This window comes from Rattus norvegicus, chromosome 1 (genome assembly GCF_021556685.1).
Source record: "Rattus norvegicus strain SHRSP/BbbUtx chromosome 1, alternate assembly SHRSP_T2T, whole genome shotgun sequence".
In the NCBI taxonomy this organism is placed as follows: domain Eukaryota; kingdom Metazoa; phylum Chordata; class Mammalia; order Rodentia; family Muridae; genus Rattus; species Rattus norvegicus.
In genome coordinates, this window is record NC_141534.1 from 181696780 (window position 1) to 181721290 (window position 24511).

General features: G+C 37.8%; 1 protein-coding gene across 6 annotated transcripts in view; it reads right to left on the reverse strand.

Annotated features, from left to right (window-relative positions):
- Positions 1 to 22180, reverse strand: part of Cyp2r1 (cytochrome P450, family 2, subfamily r, polypeptide 1) — a 64055-nt gene extending 41875 nt beyond the window's left edge. For 2 of the 6 annotated variants that reach the window (XR_015630463.1, XM_087571217.1), the window contains exons 1-4: positions 21931 to 22178; positions 16096 to 16237; positions 12297 to 12929; positions 11224 to 11553 (exon numbers count right to left, since the gene is read on the reverse strand). Coding sequence is in view for 5 of the 6 variants with exons in the window: in XM_087571217.1 (XP_087427343.1) it covers positions 11224 to 11553; positions 12297 to 12929; positions 16096 to 16237; positions 21931 to 22155 (1330 nt within the window). In the remaining variant the exon portion in view is untranslated. 6 annotated transcript variants of the gene reach the window in all.
- Positions 22181 to 24511: the final 2331 nt, after the last annotated feature.

Here is a 24511-nt window from a genome sequence, read left to right on the forward strand (position 1 = left end):
GTATAGTAAGAGACATGGCCTAGAACAGCCACTGGCTACCTGAGAAGTTCCATCCTTTAGGAAGTGCCTCTAATCAAGTAAAACCACATCCTTAGTTTTGCTATGGAAAAGAATTTCAGAATGGGCCAGTATGAAGCAGGGTTGGGGTTTATTAAAGAGATTTTAGAAAAAATTTAAGCATGAGTGATTACTAAAAGACAGGGAACCAACTCAGGGAAATGATGATACCCAAGTGTGCGTGGGCTTCCCAAGGAAGATTCATCCTTGAGTAACTTAGCAGTAGTCAGAATATTTTGATTGCTTTCACATTACATCTCAAGTATAGTTAAGAAACTTTCCTTCTCTGTGTTTTTTTTTAATGAGATTATACAGTGGCACTGGAGGTGCTTTGGATGGAACTACCATCTGATAAAATAAAACCAGGGCTTGCAAGGGTTGTACAGAGTTTAAGACATGTCCTTTATTATAAATGAAATTTCTTGTGATATTCCCGGGAATGTAATTTTATAGGTGGGAACTGAAAATGTTTTATACACTTATACTTTAAGAATGATTCATTGCTATTTGAACCTTCTTATTTGATAAATCCCTATATAGGCTCTAAAGAAGAGATAACTCAGCAGTTAAGAGCGTGCTCTGCTCTTTCTGAAGACCTGCTCAGGTCCCAGTGCTGACATTAGCAGCTCACAACTACCTACAACTCCAGCTCCAGGATGTCTGGTGCCCTCTTCTGGTCTCCTGGGCACATGAACACACTCCCACATATTAAAAAAAAAAAAAAAAAAACCTCCAAAACAAAGCAAAAAAACCCTTTAACAAAATTCGATACTTACTAAAATTTCTCTATGTTGGCACTGAATGTTAATTGTTCTGGAATTCTTGACCCTACTGGCAATAGGCTTCAGTAAGACTGTGTGAGGGGATCTGGGGATTTAGCTCAGCAGTAGAGCGCTTGTCTAGCAAGCACAAGGCCCTGGGTTCGGTCCCCAGCTCAAAAAGACTGTGAGGAGCACATTTTCTTCCCATGTCTGTAAGTATGTCCTGTCATTCTGTCCTGTCTCAAAACCACTCAACCAATAAAAACAATTCCTGGAGACCTGACGGCACCACAGACAACCAGGTGAGACCCCTCTTCTCCAGTCTGCACACCCAACAGCCATAAACTGCACCCTGGTGCCCCTTTTCTCCATTTTCTGGCCCATAACTCTGCCTGCTTTTCCAGAGGCCACTCTGGCATCGGGGGCCCAGAGGCACAGTTACCATCTACAACCTCAGAAGCCACACAGGCCAAAAAACCCCAGGGAAAAGACCCTACTAGGCCTGAAGAAACACTAGTCACCAGAATCCCAGGCCACTCAGACCAGAAGGCAGAGAGGAAACAAATGTAGGGGGCAGGGGTGCATTAAAAAAACAACAACACCCATCCAACAAAGCTAAACTCAGAAATATAAACCCATTTAACTACAAAATCTAGATGGCTAAACGTCAGTCTAAGAATACAAGTCAGGGAAACGTGGCATTACCAGAGCCCAGCTATCCTACAACAAGCCCAGAATATCCTAACACACCTGAGGAGCACAATGACCTTAATTCTCATGAAGATGATAGAGACCATTAAGGAGGAAATACAGGAATACCTAAAAGAAATACAGGAAAACACAATCAAATAGGTAAAGGAAGTGAAAAAAAAACTGTTTAAGACCTGAAAATATAAATAGAAGTAGTAAAGAAAACACAAACTGAGGGAAACCTGGAGATGGAAAATCTAAGAACAAATTACAAATACAAGCATTACCAACAGAATACAAGAGATGGAAGAAAATCATAGGTGTAGAAGATATGATATAAGAAATTGATAAATTGGTCAAGGAAAATGTTCAATCTAAAACGTTTTTGAGACAAAACATCCAGGAAATTTGGTCCCTATTATTCTTAGGTTTGGTCCTTTCAGACCTAAGAATAATAGGAATAGAAGTAGATGATTTCTAGCTCAAAGGCCCAGAAAATATATTTAACAAAATCATAGAAGAAAATTTATTTAAAGAGATGCCTATGCATGCAAGAAGCTTATAGAACACCAAATAGATTGAACCAAAAAAGGGAAAAAAAATCCTCCTGCAAAACAATAACACTAAACCTATAGAGCAAAGAATATTAAAAGCTTCAAGGGAAAAAGGCCAAGTAACATATATAAAGGCAGACCTATTATAATTATACCCTACTTCTCAACAGAGACTCTAAAGGCCAGCAAGTCCTGGACACATTTATTGCACTCTCTAAGAGATTACAGATGAGAGCTCTGACTACTATACTATTCACAGCAAAACTCTCAATCACCATAGACAGAGAAAACAATGTATGTCATGACAAAACCAAATTTAAACAATGTCCACAAATCCAGCCCTTCAGAAAATAATAGAAAATGCGAATCATTAACTGCACCCAAGATAACACAGGAAGTAAATTTACACGAGCAAAACCAAAAGAAGGGAAATCCACACATACTCTACCACCACCAACATTAAAAGCAGGAATTAGCCATTGGTTTTTAATATCTCTCAACATCAGTGGACTTTCCCCCCCCCAAAAAAAAACATCAATTCCCCAATAAAAAGACATAGACTATCAGAAGGCACGAGCAAACAGGATCCATCTTTTTCCTGCATTCAAGAAACACCTCAACATCAAAGATAGGCATTATCTCAGAGTAAGGGCTGGAAAAAGATTTTCCAAGCAAATGGACACAAGAAGCAAGCTGGAGTAGCCATTCTAATATCTAATAAAATAGACTTCTAGCCAAAATTAATCAAAATAGATGGACACTTCATACTAATCAAAGGAAAAATCCACCAAGATGACATTTCCATTCTGAATATACCCCAAATGCAATGGCACCCACATTTGTAAAAGAAACATCACAATGTGAAAAGCACACATTTAACACACATTATTGGAGACATCAACCCCACTCTTGCCAATTAACAGATCATCCAGACACAAACTAAGCAGAGAAATAATGGAATAGATGTTATGTCTCAAATGGACCTAACATCTATAAAGTATTTCACACAAATACAAAATATACATTCTCAGCACCTCACAGGATCGTCTCCAAAACTGACCATATAACTGGTCACAAAGCAAGTCTGAACAGATACAAGAAAATTAAAAATAACCCCCTGTATCTTCTCAGACCACTATGGATTAAAGCTGGACTTCAGAAACAACAGGAAGTCTATAAATTCACGAAACTGAATTCTCTATGCAATGACTAGTGGTCAAGGAAGAAATAAAGAAATTAAAGACTTTTTAGAATTCAATTTGAATGCACAACAAACCCAAACTTAAGGGACACAAAGCAGTTTTAAGAGGAAATTTCATACTAGTGCCTTCATAAATTAGTGAGATCTCATACTTGCAACTAAACAGTGCACCTGAAAGTTCTAGAACAAAAAGATGTAAACACATTCAAGAGGAGTAGATGGCAGGAAATAATCATACACAGGACTGAAATCAATATAATAGAAACAAAGAGTCAATGAAACAAAGAGGTGGTTCTTTGAGAAAATCAAGAAGATAGAGAAACCCATAGCCAAACAAAGGTATAGAGAGAATATCCAAATTAACAAAATCATAAATGAAATGGGGACATAGCAACAGATACTGAGGAAATCCAAAGAATCATTAGGCCATACTTCAAAATTTCTGTACTTCACAAAATTGGAAAGTCTGAACAAAATGGCTGATTTTCTTGATACTTAAAAATATTGGTTAAAAAATAGACCTATAAACCCTAAGAAAATAGAAGCAGTCATGAAAAGTCTTCCAACCAATAAAACCCAGGGTCAATGGTTTTAGTTTAAGAAAATTCTACCAGACCTTCAAAGAAGAGTCCTCTTTAAATTGTTCCATAAAATAGAAACAGAATGAATACTGTGAATACTGCCAAATTCATAAGGCCATAATCACCGTGATATCTAAACCACACAAAGACTAAGAAAATTTCAGTCTAATATTCCTTATGAACAATCCTGTAAAAATACTTAATAAAATACTCACAAACCTAATGTAAAAACACATCAAAAACATTATCTACCATGATCAAGTAGGCATCAGACGAGAGATGCAGAGATGATTCAACATGAAAATCCATCATTATTAATCCTCCATAAAAACAAACTGAAAGAATAACAGCAAAACCCACATGAACATCTCATTAGATGCTTAAAAAGCTTTTAACAAAATCCAAAAACCTTCATGATAAATGTAGTCTTGGAGAGATCAGGGATACAAGGCCAATACCTAAACACAATAAAGGCAATATACAGCAAGTTGATAGTCAATATAAAATTCAAGGAAGATAAATATAAAGCAATTCCAGTAAAACCAAGGACAAGAGAAGGCTGACCATTCTCTATATCTAGTCAATATAGATCTTAAAGTTTTAGCTAGATTAATAAGACAACTAAAGGAGATCAAAGGGATACAAATTGGAAAGGGAGAAGTCAAAGTATTGCTGTTGGAAAATGATAGCATACATAAATGACCCCAAAAATTCCAGTATTGAACTTCTACACCTGATCAATACCTTCAGCAAAGCAACTCGATACAAACTTTAAAAAAAAATCAGTAGCCCTCCTATATTCAAACAAAAACTTGGATGAGAAAGAAATTAGGGAAACAACACAATAGCCACAAATAATATAAAATATCTTGTAACTCTAACCAAGGAAGTAAAACACCTCTGTGACAAGAGCTTCAAGTCTTTGAAGAAATAAACTTAAGATGATATCGGAAGATGGAAAGATCCCCCATGCTTATGGATCAGTATGATTAACAGTAAAAATGGCCAATCCTACCAAACGCAATGTACAGATTCAACACAATTCCTATCAAAATTCCAACACAAATCTTTACAGACCTTTAAATAACAATACTCAACTTCATATGGAAAAAACAAAAAACCCGAAACTAAACAATTCTGTACAGTAAAAGAACTGGAAGTATCACCATCCCTAATTTCAAGCTGTACTACAGTGCAATAGTAATAAAAAACTTCATTGCACTGGCATAAAAACAGACACATTGATCAATGGACTCAAACTGAAGAACCAGAAGTAAATCCACACACCTATGGGCACTCTATTTTTGTCAAAGAAGCCAAAAGTAGATGCAATGCAACATAAAAAATAAAAATCCAAAGCACATCTTCAACAAATGTTGCTGTTCCAAATGAATGTATGCATGCAAAAGAATGCACATATATTCATAGCCATCATTTTGCAGAAAACTCAAGTCCAAGTGGATCAAAGACCTCAACGTAAAACCAGATACACTAAATCTGATAGAAGAGAGAATAGGAAATATGTTTGAATGCATTGGCAGAGGAGAGAACTTTCTGAAAAGAATATAAACAGTGCAGGTACTAAGATAAATAATTAATAAATAATGGGACCCCACGAAACGAAAAAGCTTCTGCAAGGCAAAGGACACAGACAAAAGGACAATAATATGACAGCCTATGGAATGGGAAAAGAATTTCACTAACTCCACATTAGACAGAGGGATGACATCCAAAATATATAAAAAACTCAAGAAACTAGACATTAACAAACCAAATAACCCAATTAAAAAAAAAGGGGTACAGATTTAAACAGAATTCTTGACAGAGGAATATCTAATGGCTGAGAAGTACATAAAGAAATGTTCAAATTTTAATTATCAGGAAAATGCAAATCAAAATGACTCTGAGATTCCATGAGAATGGCTAAGATCAAAAACTCAAGCGATAGTTCATGCTAGTGATGATGTAGAACACTCCTCTATTGCTGGTGAGAGTGCAAACTTGTATATCACTTTGGAAATAAAATTTGCAGTTTCCTCCAAGATCCAGGAGTACTATAACTCCTCGCCATATACCCAAAAGAAGCACCACCATACCACAAGGACACTTGGTAAACTAGGTTCACAGTAGTTTTACTTGTAATATTTGGAAACAACCTAGATATCCCTTAACTGAAGAATAGATAAAGAAAATGTGGTACATTTACACAATGGAGTGTTATCCAGCTATTAAAAACAAGAACATCATGAAGTTTGCAGGCAAATGGATGGAACTAGGAAAATATCATCCAGAGTGAGGTAGCCTAGACCCAGAAAGACAAACATGGTATGTACTAAACTCATGAGTACATATTAGCCATAAAGAAAAGAACACCTATGCTATAAGACAAAGACTCAAAGAAGCTAAGTGATAAGGAGGGACCAAGGTGGAACCCTAACAGAGAAGGGAAAATAGATTAGATATCAGAGGAGGATATATGGAGGTGACTGGATAAGAGGAGATGGGCATGGGCACAGGAGGGGTGAGGGGAAGTGCAGGATGGGGTTGAGAGTACTGGGAAAGATAACTGAATGGGGGTGGTGGGGAACATCACTAAAACAAAAAACTTAGGAGAATGGAAATTCCCAGGGCCACAAAACCTTAGACACACATTTTTTCTTGCCTATAAGACATGCGGAGGTAAAGATGGAGCAGAATCTGAGGGAAGGGCCAACCAATGACTGCCCAGCTTGAGACCCAGGCCATGAAAGGGAGCCCAGTCCTCACACTATTAGTGATACCTCATATACTTACATGGAGGAGTCTAGCATAACTGTCAAGAGGCTTCATCCAGCAACTAATGGAAACTGATACAGGCACACACAGGAAAACATTAAGTGGAGTTAGGGGAATTCTGTGGAAGAGCTGGAAGAAGGATTGAAGGAACCAAAGGGGTGAAGAACACAAGAAAACCTTCAGAATGAACTAACCTGGGTACATAGCTGCTCATAGACTGAAGTACCAATGCGAGAGCCTGCATGGGGTAGACCTCGGCTGTCTGTACATATGTAACAGTTGTGCAGCTGGGGGTTGGGGATTTAGCTCAGTGGTAGAGCGCTTGCCTAGCAAGCGCAAGGCCCTGGGTTCGGTCCCCAGCTCCGAAAAAAAAAAAAAAAGAAAAAAAAAAAAGAAGAAAAGAAACACAGTTGTGCAGCTGGCTCTTCATGTGGGACTCCTAAAGTGGGAGCAGGGCCTTTGTCTGACTCCTAGGTCTTCCCTTTCCTGAAAAGGGAAGTGGAGTGGATGGGGAGGAGGTGAGGTGAAGGGGGGGTGGCTAAGAAGAGAGAAGAAGTTTTGATCAGGATGTAAATAAATAACAAAAATATATGTTAAAATAATAAAAACCTATTCTCCCATTCACTTTATGTTTGAATTGATTTGATACTACTCCCAGTGCCAACGTTTCTTGTCATAGTTTTCAATGACATATTCATTAACTGGTTCAGTCAAGTACAGTGAAATTATTAACCCACAATTAGTACAGGACTTTCCAGTTTGATTAATAAACTTACTTTTGTTTCAGCTTAACTTTCTTTGTGTGTAGAAATTCTGGTATGACTGTTGCACTCATGTCAGGAATGTTATGAGGATTGCTTGCTCTGGATATCACTAACACACTCTTCTTGTTTTGCTGGCAGAGGAATCTAATGCCATTACCTAGTAAATACAGTCCTTTATCACCCTACTTGGTTAATAGAATAATTCACACAACTGTGCTTCAGAAGCATGTCATTCATAGTTTGTGATTTTGTATGACTTGTCGAGTGTTATTTTGTTATTACAAATTTAAATTTGATAGTAAAATGAAATGCTGTTTGTAAATATGTGCAGCACTAGAAATGCTGCCAGGTTATAATGTCACTATGACTTGACAGGTGTTAAGTGACAGTGGATAAGCATACTACATATGGCTTCTTTAACAGTTACACCATTAACACACAGAAAGCAACTGTAAACAACATATGAAAAGTGTTTTTGGATTTCAATATAAAATTTTGGACATAATGTGAAAGTAATACAATTATTATGTATCTTAAAATATTAATTTTACTTCTTATCCATTTAAAAGTGTAAGAATCATTTTTAGCTTCTGATCTATGTGAAACAGATGATAGGCCAGATTTGGAATAATTTTCTGAGACCAATCTAATTCTTAAAGATGGAAAATATTTGTTTTCTCTGCTGCCTAACATCAATTCCTGTCTGAAAGTAGTAATTTATTTACAAATTACTTAGTTTTAACTCTATTTTTATTTTCTACTTTAAAAAACTGGTACTGAGGTATTCTTTCTCCCACCCTCACCCAGAATACTTCCTTAAATGTATTCCATGTGTGCTCATATGCAGAGTTTAAAATTTTTTTTACATATTCTACAAAGGTTATTTTAAAACAAAGATTCAAAATATAAGACAAATTTTGCTTTCTGGTTTTATTTTCTTTTTAAAAAGTCTGCACATTGTATTATTTTTAGAGGACAATATATACATATTATTTGTGCTTCTGGAAGCTTTTGAAGTTTACTTTTGGTATATTATATGCTTAATTTTCAAGCTTGTTACAAGGCAATTAATTCTCCTGTCTGGTCCTCCATCTTTCTGACTACACAATTAGGGCAGTAAGTGAGATTAAGGTTCTTCTGCTTTTATTAGTTTATGAATACTGATGTAAGAAAAATTAAATATATTTCCTAAGGCATAGGTAAACAAAACAGCATTCTGCATGGGTGTATTGAGTCCCTGACCACATACTAAAAGCAGTAGTAGCCATACTCCAGAGAACAAAGACTACTTAATTTTTACCACAATCTACTTTACCAAGTTATCTTCTTCAGTAAGACTGCCAAGAAGTCTTACTGTTAGTAGAAGTCCCAGAATATAGAATTAACTTAAGCTTTTATAAGAAACTGTAGTAAAGAAAAGGCCTAAAGTTGTAAGGTTTTTGCTATGTCAAAGAAAAAAAAACCCAAAACAAAACTAGAGAGCAACATGACAGTACATCTGTTAGGATTCAGGAAGTTAAGTCTGAAACACTAAGAGGCTCTGATCTGCAGATCCTCTTCCTTTCATAACTGTTTAGACAACTATTTCACTCTCACGTAGCTCAGAAAGTCTAGAGAAGTGAAAATAAAGAACAGTGTTAATGTATGAACGTGTGACTCATGCTCTCTGTAACACCAGGAAGAGTTTTATGGGGTTACATGAGAAACTCTCATCGTATTTCCCGAAGCCAAGCTTGATCTCTTCATGTGGCACTGTGCTCAGCACATGTACTCTCATAAGCTAGCCTTCAAATAAAGTTGGTATCATCTGGAAAGCAAAACAATGACACAAAGAAATGCTTGTTTTTTTTTTAAATTAAAGTGTGAATCATCTACACTATTACAACCTTAATCCTTTCATATTACCTCTAAATTGGTATGTTTGCCCAGGGTTTTCTTTCCCTTGGGACTAGAAATATCTTAAGACATCAGATGCCAAAAACTCCTAATTTGAACCGCAGAACTAACTAGGAAATTTTTACCAGACAATGAAAGTTAAAGTTAAATCCATGTTCTTCCTACTTTTTAAAAAAGACTATTTCTATTATTTTTAATTATGTGTATATGGGGGGGATACACCTCACCATTAAATTAATCAGTTAGGGAGTAAAGTTCCTTAGAATGGAGACAGATGAGAAGAATCTTATACTAAGCAAGAACTTTTAGAGCATCCATGGACCGTCTTAAAATCTTCATAACACTTGTACCTTTGTGCTGTTCAATACATTCTACAATAAGAATTCATGGAAGTTTGAAAAAAATAACTAATGCTTGTTATTGCTCTAGTACTATTTTAAGCGATGTATTTGTGTTTATTTGGCTTTTTAAAACTGTATCTTTGGCCTAAATACCATTATCGATTGAACAAGGTTATTCCCAATATATTTGTGCTCTTTCAGCGTCTTTCTGCACAGATGAGGTAGGCCTGGGGTTGTAATGTCATGCCCAACCTGGGTTTCAAGTTTGGAACTAGTTCGTGTGGGAAATGCAAATGAAATTGCTGAAGCAATGATGTAAAAAACAAGAACATTTCCATCCGAGCCAGCTGTTCTCCAAGACAGTGTCTTCTCCCTGAACAGAAATGGCAAGTGTTTAAAGACCATTTACTAAAGTTAATATCTAATATTTGGGTAGCATTCAGGAAATTAGGAAAGTATGTTAGAAGATACTGTATTATGAGAGGAGTTTCTCAAATCTCAAGGATTAGAAACTATCAGTTCATTGAAGAAACATATTCCCTTATTTCCGTTTATCAGATCATGGACATTACAATTTTTGATTCCATCTCTGACTTCTCTGCATAATGCAGTAGAGCATATGACAGGCTACAGAAGGTCTCTGAGGTATGACATTTTATTTTTATTGATCCAAGGAAAGTCCATTTCAATTGACCTACTGGATAAAGATGTAGTCCATCTTCAAAGTTCTGTGATTCACGTTCTATTTCATAGTAGAAGTAGTATTTCCTAGTTGTAGATGACAGAATAGAATAGAAGGCAAGAGAGCTAGATTCTAGCTTTACCTGGAGTTGCCTTGTCTTTCCTTTCCTTTGTAAGCATTTTAGTTTCTCATACTTGTTCCTGAATTTTTGCTCTAGAAGTTTGACAACAACCTCTAAATTCACAAGCTAAAAAGTTTTGGAAGGGGCCAGCCAGTCACAACTTCTCAACAACTTTAGCTTAATGAATTCACTGATATGTTTTGAATAGAACCAGCTGCTCATCACGTTAATGAAGCCATTCTCTCTTGTAAGAATTATGTTACATAGCAGTAAGGATGGAGGACACCAAGAAAACAATGTCCTCTAAACAAATATGACCAAAACTCATATGAACACAGAGACTGAGCATGCACAAGGCCTGCATGGGTCTGCACTAAGTCCTCTGTATACATCACAGCTTCCAGTTAGGTGTCTTTATGGGATTCCTGAATGGATATGATGTCTGATTCCTGTGCCTTTCCTGGGCTCCTTTCCAACTGTGCTATTGTTTACTCAACTATGATGTCATAGTATGGTTTTATTATATTTTACTTTGTTATATTTTATTATTATCCTATAGAAGCCTGTTTGTTTTCTAATGAGAGACACAAAGAGGTTAGATTGGTTGGGAGGGGAGGTGGAGAGGAACAGGGGAGATTAGAGAGAAATTGCAATCAAGTTATATGTGAAAGAAAAAACACTAAGAAAAATAATGCTATGTACTCAGAAATGTCAACTTTAGAGCAGGTTGCTTCAAATTGAGATGTTATTAATAATTAATCATTGTTATACTTTAAAATTATATACTTGTGATTTCTTACCTAGAGAAAAAGGAATCAAAGCTTCCTTTTTAGTAAAATATCCACTGCTGTCCAGAAATCGCTCAGGATAGAACATGTCTGGGTCTTTCCAGTACTTTTCATCAAAGTGAACAGAATAAAGATTTGTAATGACTGTTGTGCCTTTAGGAATGGAATAGCCACGTACAACTGCATCTTCAGAAGTTGCATGGAAAATCCCCAGTGGAACTATATTACAGAATCTTAAAACTTCATGCAAAACTGCTTCAGTATAAGGCATTTTGCATTTGTCTTCCCAAGAAGGCCTCCTGTCGTGTCCCATAATTAAATCAATCTCTTTATGAACTTGTCCTGTTAGAGAAACGTGTTAAAGTTATTACAGAATTTATTAAATTATATGTAAACATATTTCTCTTTGGGGTAAAACAAATGATAAGCCATAATAAATCAACAGAATATGGATTTATCTAGATATGAATTTTTCATCATCTGGTATTAACATGAATTAATTATACATCCCCTATATTTTAGTAATAACTGACACTTTGGGTAAGGTCAAAGAAGATTATGAATAAATATATGATCAGCCTGGAATCAGAGTAGTGTTGCTATCAGCAAGTAAAATAAGCATCAGACCTAAATAAGACAGAGCAGCCTCTCCATCTCAGCTCTGCAGCTTCCACACACCCAACCAGCCACTTTATATAATGTGAACATTAAGATTCATTTTTAAGTTTTTTTTTAAGATACTGACATTCAATATATCCAGGTTGGTTTTAGAATTACTATGTAGGCTGTGGAGTCCTTGAACTTGAGATTCTGCAGCCTCTGGCTCCTGAGCTCTGAGATTAGAGGAATATTACCCCATGCCTACCCTTCAGATGATTTTTATTTCTTTTATTTCTTCCTTCTTTCATTCCTTCTTCCTTAAATTTGCATTAAAATATTAGATTTGAAAAAGCCTAATTATGAAATATTTCCCTTCGTGATTAGCACAGTTTGGAGTTCCTAAAACCGCTTTATACATGACCAAACACTCTAAGTACACGAGCCCTATATTTAAGAAGAAACTCTGAGGTCGAGAGTATCCTTACCTTGAATATTAGGATAAAGGGCCATGAAAAGAATTGCCCAGCGGAGCACATTGGTTGTAGTTTCAGTTCCAGCAATGATGAGTTCACCCACTGAGAAAATTAGATTCTCTTTGGAGAACGTAGATAAAGGATCATTTTGACCTTTATCCATCTCATCTAAATAGGCATCAACAAAATGCTGAGGCAAATGAGGCTTTCTATTTACTGCAGCTTTTTCAATAAGTTTGGAGAGGAAATCATAGACCACATCTGCATTTCTAAATAGCCTTTGATGTTTTCCGAAAGGTAAGATGCCAATCCATGGAAATGCATTGTAAAGGAAGACCGGAGCACTGGCAGCTAGTTCGACATTCTCACTGAATAACTCAATCATGTGCTGAAAATCAGTGTCTTCATAAGTGAATCGTTCTCCAAAAAGGATAAGGTTAGTTATGTTTGAAACAGCATTTGTTATCAGTTGCTTGAGGTCAAAAGGTCTACCTTTGTATGTTTCAATAGCATCAATTAAAGACCAAGTTTCTTCTAAGATTTTAGATTCAAAAGATTTTTGGCCACTTCCAAAATAATGAAAGCTGTTAACAGCCAATCTTCTGTGATCAATCCATCCTCTGCCATATCTGGAATTGAGTAAGCCTAAAAGAAACATATTAAAAATATTGTGTAATCTATATTTCTCTGTACTTAAAATGCTGTGGAATAAAAAGCAGAAAGGAAAAATTCAAAGACGGTGATTTTACCCCCCAATTATCTAAGTACATGATTCGGTCATAGTTGGTGGTACTCAAAAGCCACAGGACATTGGACAAAATGTGTCTCTATTCCTTATGAAAAGATTGGCAGAAAAGACCTATAATTCTACTTCTCTTACCACAGTAAACTGTCCAGTCTTACGTAATCAAACACAGATGAACTGTGCCTTCATAAACCTATTACTCAACTTTTCTCATAGACATAAAGTATAAAAAAACAAATGGTTTTATGTCTTATAGTAAAATTTAATTTTGAATTAAACATATGTTCCCAAAGCAGAAGTTGCTGTTTGAAAGAAACAAGATTTTTACAGTACAAATTTCCTTCTGTAAAGGCATACGATAACCAACAAGGTAACTATGCCAAAGTTAAGAGTAGCCTTGAATTGTCAAAGTAGTAGAAATGTTCATGTAATTTTAAAAAAGGGCTGTAGAGATGGCTCAGGGTTAAGAGTGCTGACTGCTCTTCCAGAGGTCCTGAGTTCAATTTCCAGCAACCACATGGTAGCTCACGACCATCTGTAATGGGATCCGATGCCCTCTTCTGGTGTGTCTGAAGACAGCTACAGTGTATCCACATACATGAAATAAAATTTTGAAAAAAAAGGATATGAATTCAAAATATGCTGATGTTATTACCTGCTGTTTAGCTTATTTAAACAGGGCACTAAGTTTTCCTTTGAAAGTAAGCGTGGAGATCCATTCAAGAATTTAGAACATTCAACTGGAGGTCAACATGTACGAGAATGCAGATCGATCCATGCTTATCACCCTGTACAAAGCTTAAGTCCAAGTGGATCAAGGACCTCCACATCAAACCAGATACACTCAAACTAATAGAAGAAAAAGTGGGGAAGCATCTTGAACACATGGGTACTGGAAAAAATTTCCTGAACAAAACACCAATGGCTTATGCTCTAAGATCAAGAATCGACAAATGGGATCTCATAAAACTGCAAAGCTTCTGTAAGGCAAAGGACACTGTGGTTAGGACACGACGACAACCAACAGATTGGGAAAAGATCTTTACCAATCCTACAACAGATAGAGGGCTTATATCCAAAATATACAAAGAACTCAAGAAGTTAGACTGCAGGGAGACAAATAACCCTATTAAAAATGGGGTTCAGAGCTAAACAAAGAATTCACAGGTGAGGAATGCCAAATGGCTGAGAAACACCTAAAGAAATGTTCAACATCTTTAGTCATAAGGGAAATGCAAATCAAAACAACCCTGAGATTTCACCTCACACCAGTGAGAATGGCTAAGATCAAAAACACAGGTGACAGCAGATGCTGGCGAGAATGTGGAGAAAGAGGAACACTCCTCCATTGTTGGTGGGATTGCAGACTGGTACAACCATTCTGGAAATCAGTCTGAAGGTTCCTCAGAAAATTGGACATTGAACTACTCGAGGACCCAGCTATACCTCTCTTGGGCATATACCCAAAAGATGCCCCAACATATAAAAAAGACACGTGCTCCACTATGTTCATAGCAGCCTTATTTATAATAGCCAGAAGCTGGAAAGAACCCAGATGCCCTTCAACAGAGGAATGGATACAGAAAATGTGGTACATCTACACAATGGAATATTACTCAGCTATCAAAAACAATGACTTTATGAAATTCACAGGCAAATGGTTGGAACTGGAAAATATCATCCTGAGTGAGCTAACCCAATCACAGAAAAACACACATGGTATGCACTCATTGATAAGTGGCTATTAGCCCAAATGCTTGAATTACCCTAGATGCCTAGAACACATGAAACTCAAGACGGATGATCAAAATGTGAATGCTTCACTCCTTCTTTAAAAGGGGAACAAGAATACCCTTGGCAGGGAATAGAGAGGCAAAGATTAAAACAGAGACAGAAGGAACACCCATTCAGAGCCTGCCCCACATGTGGCCCATACATATACAGCCACCCAATTAGACAAGATGGATGAAGCAAAGAAGTGCAGGCAGACAGGAGCCGGATGTAGATCTCTCCTGAGAGACACAGCCAGAATACAGAAAATACAGAGGTGAATGCCAGCAGCAAACCACTGAACTGAGAATAGGACCCCCGTTGACGGAATCAGAGAAAGAACTGGAAGAGCTTGAAGGGGCTTGAGACCCCATATGAACAACAATGCCAAGCAACCAGAGCTTCCAGGGACCAAGCCACTACCTAGGTCATGGACTGACCCTGGACTCTGACCTCATAGGTAGCATTGAATATCCTAGTAAGATCACCAGTGGAAGGGGAAGCCCTTGGTCCTGCTAAGACTGAACCCCCAGTGAATGTGATTGTTGGGGGGAGGGCGGCAATGGGGGGAGGGTGGGGAGGGGAACACCCATAAAGAAGGGGAGGGGGAGGGGTTAGGGGGATGTTGGCCCGGAAACCAGGAAAGGGAATAACACTCGAAATGTAAATAAGAAATACTCAAGTTAATAAAAAAAATTAATAAAAAAAGCCAAAAAAGAATTTAGAACATTATTACTGTAAAAAAACCTCAGACAACAGTTCTATATGATGTCAACATTCTAATTTGAAATAATTTATTATTGCTTTCTTCTTGATTTTATCAACTTTCAGCTATTCTCCCTTGTCAAATGTGGAGTCATAAAAACCTGATCATTAGTAAGTCCTACATAATGCCTGTCCTTTGAATAAACTCTACAGTTTTCCATTTATACAGCATAGTGATAAGTGGTTAAGTCTGCTTTAGTTTCTGTAAAATCCTACATGCTAGACAGTCAGTCACTGAGTACTCAAGATTGTCATCAAAACGAAACATTTTGTGTGTGTGTGTGTGTGTGTGTGTGTGTGTGTGTGTGTGTGCACCCCTAAACTAATTCTTGAAAACTTACTTATGTTTCTTAGAATTGAATGGGCAACAAAACTAGCATGTAATGGTGTAAAACATTATTGAATGCAGTCTGATGTCTCCTTAAATCCAGGTTTCACAAAGTACAAAACAATCATTTGTCTATACTAAGATTATTTAAAATAAAAATGTGACCTGAAATAGTCTCACTGAATAGTTGAAAATAAACATACCTCCCATTTTTGTCATCTTCATGAACAAAGGAAGGCATGGTCTATCTGCAAAAATTTCACTTTGATGAACAAGGCATTCCTTTACTACATCATAGCCATTGAGAACCACAGTTGATATGCCTCCAAGATCTAAACTGAAAATCTTTGGGAAGAAAAACAACATTCAAATTTGTTTGAAAGCAAAATGTACAGAGGAAACACCATAGAATCCACATGTGAGCCTATCCCTTCTAATATTTGTTACTTCTCTAAAAACATAAGGATTTGTTACTTGACAATGTTTAGACAGCATGATTAAATATAACACCCCAAGCCTGGAATCATCTTATAAGGTGTAATGAAAGGAGTACTGGACATAGGAGGCCTGTATTCTACTTTAAGGTTTGCCATTAAATAGCTCAAACGTGATAGACAAAATATGCTTTTTAGACTTTGGTATTGCCACAAAAATATATTTGACTTACATACTCTATTAGGATTCACCCCATCTCCAAATATTCATTATGTAGAAATCTCATTTTACTTCCAAGACAAATGAACGACTAACACCATCTATCTATTATTATACCAGCTTGAAGTGAAGGGAGAGGACTGAGAAATCCAAGACAACTTTGAAGTTTAAGCATATGTCGATTGTATTTGCCTTTCTAAATCCCAGGTCCTAAGGGAACCTAACTTTAGAGGAATGATACACATAGGTAGGTATCTTTCAGCCAAGGGAAAAAGAAAGTAGAACAATCCATCCTATCCCTTACTGGAGTTTTTTGCCCATGTTCAAGTTTGATGTTTTATGCTGCGATAAACACCATGACCAAAAACAACTTAGGGGAGAAAATGGTTCATTTCAGCTTACGCTTCCAGATCACAGTCCATCAAGATGTAAGTCAGGGCAGAAATCTGGAAACAACCATGGAGGAATTGCTTATTGGCTCATTCTCTGGCTCTATCTCTTAGCTTTGTTGTTCAGGACACACAGACATTACTGGTTTCTTAGATGGGTTTCCATTGCTGTAATAAAACACCATAACTAGAAGCAACTTGGAAAGGAAAAAGTTTATTTCATGTTTTACTTCCGCACCACATCATTAAAGAAAATCAGAGCAGGAATGCCATCAGGGCAGGATCTCAGAGGCAGGAACTGATACAGAGGTTACAGAGGACTGTTGCTTCTGGCTTGGACTTCATGGCTCGTTCTATGTGCATTCTTATAGTACCAACCCTGGGTGGCACTGCCCACAGTGAGCTGAGTCCTCTCACATCAATCCTCAATCAAGAAAATGTACCACAGGCTGGCCCACGGGCCAATCTGGTGGGAGCTTTTTCTTAATTGAGGTCCCCTCTTCTCAAATGATTGTGAGTAGCACACTAGGGACTGTGCCCTACCCACAGCATACTGAGCTCTCCCATATTAATCATCAATCAAGACAATCTCTTTTGATACCCTGGGATAAACTGATTGAGACAATTCTTCAATTGAGGTCCCCTTTTCCCAGGTGACTCTAGGTTGGGTCACGTTAACAACAAAACTAGCCAAGACACCATGTGGTCAACCCAGGTTCATTTACAAAGTCACTCCTCTTGAGTTGTATTTTAGCTAAGCTCCTGTAAAGGTCTAACCCATGAAAAGCCTACATATCAGTAAGTCCCAAAGAATGCTTATCACTCTCAGGAATTGAGCTTCTTACAGATAAAATATAGGGAAGAGCCTTATCTTTGTGCAAACAACTAAGGCAGATTTAATCATGTACATTTTGCCTCATAAGAAAACAGGAAGTCTTAGCTGATGAAAAAAGTTCTTCAGGAGTAGGTCAGAAAAAGTGACAAATATCAAGAGGAAATATAATCAAGTCACACCGTAGTTATTAGCACAAGGGTGGACCCTGGAACAGAGAAGTATATACATTTAGAATCTTGGGGAAAATGTAGATTTTTGTACAGTAGCATTAGTTCTCAGTGGCCCTGGAGGTGGTTTTAGCACAAAGGAAATTGTTACCAGGTAAGCAAATGAGAAGTCTTTCAGTACTCAAAGCACTACTACTGTTGTTAAAGAAAAGTCTTTTCCCAGAAATGCATTCAGTAAAATTTATAGGAAGTAGTACCAATGCAGGAAAAACCTAAATTAATCATTTTGCAAAAATGGTGCGGGACATTTTTGCTGAAAGTATGTTAATATGAAGGCAGAACAGAAGAATATATTTCAAAGAAAATCTTCAAACTATGGTTAGTAGGGATTATTTTTAAAAAGGACTCATCACTGCAGAAAGGTATTATATAATCTTTACTCAAGAAATCGAGATAGTCATTTGTTAAGAGAGTATAATTTGGGGAAATTTTACTTGATCTAATTGAATATTATACTCAAGAATTTTTAGTAAAGTCTCATCAATCAAACTGTGAAAACTTACTCTTAAACTGTTTTGATCCATGGAAGGGTCCAATAATAGGTGTAGTCAATCTTTGATCTATTGAACAGTTTTTAAATGTCTGTTATGAGATAACTTTAGCAGAGATGCAAACAGAAATCCATCAAACATTTGTTGCTGAGTGATCTTTGAAAAAATTCTCCACCCAAACTAGCTTTGCAGAGAAAATTTTACTATGTCAGTTAACAACCACACTATTTATCCTCCAAGATGTTCGGGTCCTGTTTCAATGTGAAATGTTCCCCTGCAGACTTGTGGTTGGACACTTTGTCCTCATCTGCCAACACTGTTTTGGGAGATAATAGAACCTTTAGGAAGTGGGGTTAATTGGAGGTAGTGAGTTCCTGGAACATGGCCACGAGGGTCATCTCCTGGCCCTGATTCCAGCCAAGTTGTCTCTGCTTCCTAATTAGTATAAAGTGAGGAGCCACTGCAAACTCCTGAGCCCAGAAACTGAAACACTAATTGCCCTGTTAAACTGTATCTTCTGCACCATAAGCCCAAATGCACCCTTCCTCTCTTAAGTTGCTGCTGTGAAATGCTTGGTCACAAGAGACATTCAGCTGCTCAGATGCACACTGTTTCTACTCTGAAATTATAAAAGAATTTGACCAATTTCTTATTACTTCAGACCTTAAATATCCCTCCAACGCTTATATATTAAAGATACAGAGTTTAGCTTAGTGTTACAGGGAAAAACGCAGAAATTTTAAAGGGCCTAATGAGAGGTTCAAGCTATGGCTATGCCCTTTACAGGGTATATATGCTTGTCTGCTGGCTCTTGTCTTCTTGGCTGCCAAGGTGTAAGCAGTTTCCTTTGCCACACACTGCCACTATGATACACTGTTTCACAACAGTTCCAGAATCAATGAGGTCAACCAACCGGCTAAAACATGCAAGATAGAATCCACAATAAACCTTTCCTTTTCATAAGTTTATTATCTCAATTATTTTGTTTCAGCAATGCAGAGCTGGTTTTCAAAACCTCCATACTGGGGTTCAAGCCACTTGCTTTTCACCCTTATAACAGATATCACAACCACCTCCTTACTGGCCTAATTTTACTCTTGTCTTTATAGATAATGCTCAACATGGCACAATGTTGCTTCATGCCCTTGGTGTTTGCTCTGTTTACGGTGTGTTTTTCCCTAAGATGATGTTCTGGACTGCTCTTTTGTCTCCTTTTAAGATGTCATTGCAATGAGGCTGCTCTGACTTACTAAAAATTCATCCCTACAGTAGTGCCCATTTCCATCACTCTAGTTTAGCTTCTGTTGTACCCCATACAGCTCTAATATATGTTACTTATACTTATTTTGTCTGCCTTTCCCCAAATAGAATGGATGCTACCTAGAGAGGGAGATCTCTATTTTGTTCACTACGAAATTGTAGCACACATGGCAGTTCATGGCATAAGAAAACAATTGATGCATTGTGCTGAATTAACGAATTTTGGCAGAAACACATTTAAGAATATTATTATAACACCATTGACTAAGTACTAACAACACATCTACATAATGTTACTGATGTCAAGTGACTGTTACATTTTCAACCTCTTGGTCTGTTTTCTCATCTGGAATGCCTCCCTTGATTATCATCCTATCCAAACTGTATCAAGTCTTTAGAGACCTTGTTCTATGTAGTTTTTTTTAAATACATACATTTTATTCCCTTTATGCTGAGCCAACATTAACTTGATACTAGTTTGAACCTAAAAGTATAAATACTTTTAAAAAATACTTCTTTTCATTCTTAAATTCTCCACAGAACCCTACTCAATGCCTTGAATAAGGTCTCAATAAAAGTTTTCCATAAGACAAATGAATAAACTGTCAATTCTGTTTGCTGTAATGCAAAATAATTATCTTATCTTTATTGCCTTTAAGAGTATTACCTGAAAGAGTCTGACAAATACATTTATATCAATTTTGCTAGCTGTGGAATGCTGCTCAAAATCTACATTAAGAATCTAATCATAGCGGAAGCTAAAACAATCAAGAATGATTCTCCAAAGAAATGGCAATTTATGCTGCTGCACATTCCTATATAAGATTGCTTAAAAATAAGTATGAATCATAGGCACTGCTGTTTTCCTTCAGAAAATTATAAAGAATTAAACTAAGAGCGCACAAAAGTAGAAGTTATTTTAGAGTTCAGTTTTATTTACTCTTATTTGACTACACATCTCAAATTAAAAAGGGAGATAACAGAAAAATAACTCCTATGAACTGCTTCCTATAACTTTCTGATGTACAGGAAATAACAGTCTCCTTATAGTCTAGTCTACAAAAAATGTAGTATTTTAACAACTTATACTAATTTTGAAACTGTCAGAATTGTGAAGTATCTCTAAGACAATGGGAAATCTTCAGGGTTGTTTGATAGCTAGAATAAAGATCAAATGCAACAGTAATTTAGAGTCAATGTTTGGTAGTTATCAAGTCGAAATACAATATTTACTCTGTAATGCATATATACTTTTCAGTTTTGCTCCTTACAAATTTGAAGCTATCGGCACAGTCAGTCTTATTTGATATGCAGTAAATGGTCATCATTGTAAACAATGCATAGTTTCCTCAGTGTACGAGAAACAAAATTACTTACCCCAAGTTCTAATCAATTGAATCCAATCAAGCTATTCCTTAATCACAGTCTTCCATACACTTACATTTTAATTTTAGCTTAATGAAATAGACTTACATTATTTGTCCTATATGAATATTCATGGTAAATAATTCAGTTCAAAGATCTATGTATAAAAATTTTAATTTCCTATTCAATGAGAAACCATTTCAAATCATCTGGTTTAAAGATAATTTTAAATTTGTAGGCATAATACATTTCTATTTTACTGGCTGTGTGTTTCAGTGATAGAACATTTACCTAGCCAAACCCTATGGTCAACTCCTAACACTGCTAAATGGTACTTTTCTCACATAGTAACCAAAATCATATATAATAGGCAATACATTTGGGTAGCTTCTTACTGCTTTTGGGTATCATTCTAATTATCCTGATGAGTAAAACTTAGGGTTCAGAAAGTCAAAGGGCAATTTTTATTTTTGGTGTTAAATCTTTTAAAAACCGGTTTAAACCACTACAATACTAACCATTAGCTGTCCTAGAAACTCACAACGCCTTTATTTTCCCATAAGCTCATAGCCCATAGGACTGAGAAGTTTGTCAGTGGCAGCATAAGGGCAGCGTACAGGCCACACAGCGCAAGCGCAGAAGGACATGCTGGTCTGTGGGCGGGAAACTCAAGCCAAAGCGCCTCTGGTGTGGTATTAGTGAGGCGGCTTCCGGTTGGAGGCACAGCCCTTGAAGCGGGCTTCCCTTGAGTGGTGACAGGGCCATGGGGTCCCTGGTTGCTGCTTCTGACGAGAGGAAGGTCCGCGTCGAGGCCTACCTCGCCAAACACCCGGCTCTGCTTCCTCATGTAGACGTGGGGAAGATCGGCCGACAGGGCCAGGGAGCAGATGTTGCCGATGAATGGCAGCCGCGGAGGACCCGGGGGGAAGCCCGCTGGACGTCTCTGCCTCAGGAGCTGGCGGACCACCAGCACGAGTAGTAGCAGAAGGAAAGCGCCCGCGAGCGCCCCAGCGCACGTCTGGACTCCGGGCAGCTGAAACATTGGCCAAGGCTGGGGTGGGAACCAGTTGGTTTCGCTGAGGCCCGGGCGCGCCTTCCAACCCTGCCGCACTCCCATTGGCCCGACGCCCCGACTGCCCGCCCTGTCTCTATGGCCATTGGTTCATTCAGTGTGGGCTCAGGGCCCTTTAGGTCAGCCACCTACGGACCTGCTTTGCTCAGAGTCCGATTTGCAAACCTCTAGGTTTGGCTTGGTTTTAGGTGAGCACCAGGAGGGCACGGAGCCCTGAGGCCCTTTTCCAGAATGTTGGCAGGAGACTGATCACGTGAGCTTCGCTTTCTGGGTTCGGTGCATCCTAGCTCTCTGGACTCCTGTCCTTTAAAGGGTGTTTAAAGTTGCCTGGTCGAGGAGAAGCCCTTGGTCCTGTGAAGGCTCATTTCCCTAGTGTAGGGGAATGCCAGGGTGTTGAGGTGGAAGTGGGTGGGTGGGTGGGTGGGAGGGAGGTGAGCATCCTCAGAGAAGTGGGGGAAGGGCAATGGGAGGAGGGAAGGGGGATAACATTTGAAATGTAAATACATAATATATCCAATAAAAATATTTTAAAAAAATAAAATTGCCTGGTCTGTTTATTTTCAGTGTGTAGATAGGGAAGAGATTATTAGAACTGCATTCTTTAACTGAGTTTGGCAATACCCAGTATTTCTATTAGCAAGGCCACATAGGAAAAGAAAATAACCTCATTATATTTTGCTTCACTCATTTACAACTTCACCATTTGTTATGAGGCATTTCTCCGCGGACCCTTTGAGGATACTGATTAGTTCAGCTCACCTATCTTTTCACCCTTCTCTACTCCTTCAATCCTCCCCCAACCCCCATTGATTTCTTATTTATAATCTCAGAGGCCTCTCCTGACTATTCAAGCTTTCTGGCTCCTACTGAGGGCGGAAGCCATGTTTTTTATATTGTTAGTTCAGCCCACATTCCTGTTTTCTACTGGGCAATAGCTTGCAATACAGGACCTGCAGTGCTTGAGACTCCTGACAAGCTGCCTTCTGATTACGATTCAGCATTGGCGAAAGTTTACTAGTTCTCTTAGTTTTATTCACACAGCTATGTATTGACTGCCTGCACTGCGCAGGTATCTTATACATCGAAGATACTTCTCTGGGTAAGAACAATGAAGTTCCTACAGAGTGTTTTTCAGGATCTCCATCCACAGACAACCCACCTACTCTTAAAATGCTTGGTATTTTATCTTGAAATACTCCTTAATTTTATTATTAATCTTCAAGTAGGTTAGAAAAATAATGGTGAGGTATTATTATTAAACTTAACCTTCACTGTCACAGAATGGACACTGAGGTTGCAATTGGGAAACAGTAACGGCAGAGCACCAGGGGCATTCATTGTCTCCTACATACTTGTCAGTTCTACCTCTCTCACATCATTTTAAAGCTTGAAGTATCTAGTTTGGCTACAGCTGCTGTACAATACAGGTACTCCATCCAAGAGGGACTCCCTCTCATGATTTACTTTAGTAAACAGATTAATTTCAATTCCAGGAATACTCTCCTATTTGTGTTGGTTAAGGAATCATTTCTTCTTTCCCTGCTACCTTAGTAGAGAGTGCAGAATCACCCAGTACAGCCTATCTGATTGATTGCACTCAGGTTCGTCTCCACTGACCTTGAAGGAATGAGAGCTAATGAGTAACTAAAGCTCGGAGCCCAGAACCTTCTCTTGAACCATTTATTTTGCTAGTACTCAGCAATGTTCACTGCACCCTTCCCTTCGTTCTGTCTCACAACATTTGGTATTGGAATGGATGACACTGATTGGTACTATTTTTCTATAGCTTTTATTACCACGGGGGTGTTTAGAAGGGGAGGTTTTCACTGTTTCACCATGGGGATTCTGTCTTTCGAATGCAAAGTGGAACGAGTTCTTGGAGAAATGTGGACAATATGTTGTGGCTTTGCCATTTCTGTGTACAGAGTGATCGTAGTTACTTACCACATACAAAAGGATAGCCCGTGCTCCATCGAGATCATCTTTTTATTGACATTTGGGAACTGTTATGATTTGATTATGGTTAGTTGTCACCAAAACTCATGTTGAGGTTTAGTCTCCAAAATGGCCATGTTGTTGGGATCTTTAAGAGGTAATTAGGTTGTGGGAATTCTACACTCACAAAGGGATCAATGTAGTTATCTTGGGACATGCTATTTACTCTGTAGAGGATTGTTAATAAAATAAACTGGCTTTCTGTTGCTTCTTTTCTGTCCATGTCAGCTCTTCTGTAAGAACCTGCTCCCAGTTCTTCCAACTTTTTCCTATGGAGCTCCTTGGAGCCCTCACTTTAGAAGCCACACACAGATGCTGGCCTCAAGCTCTT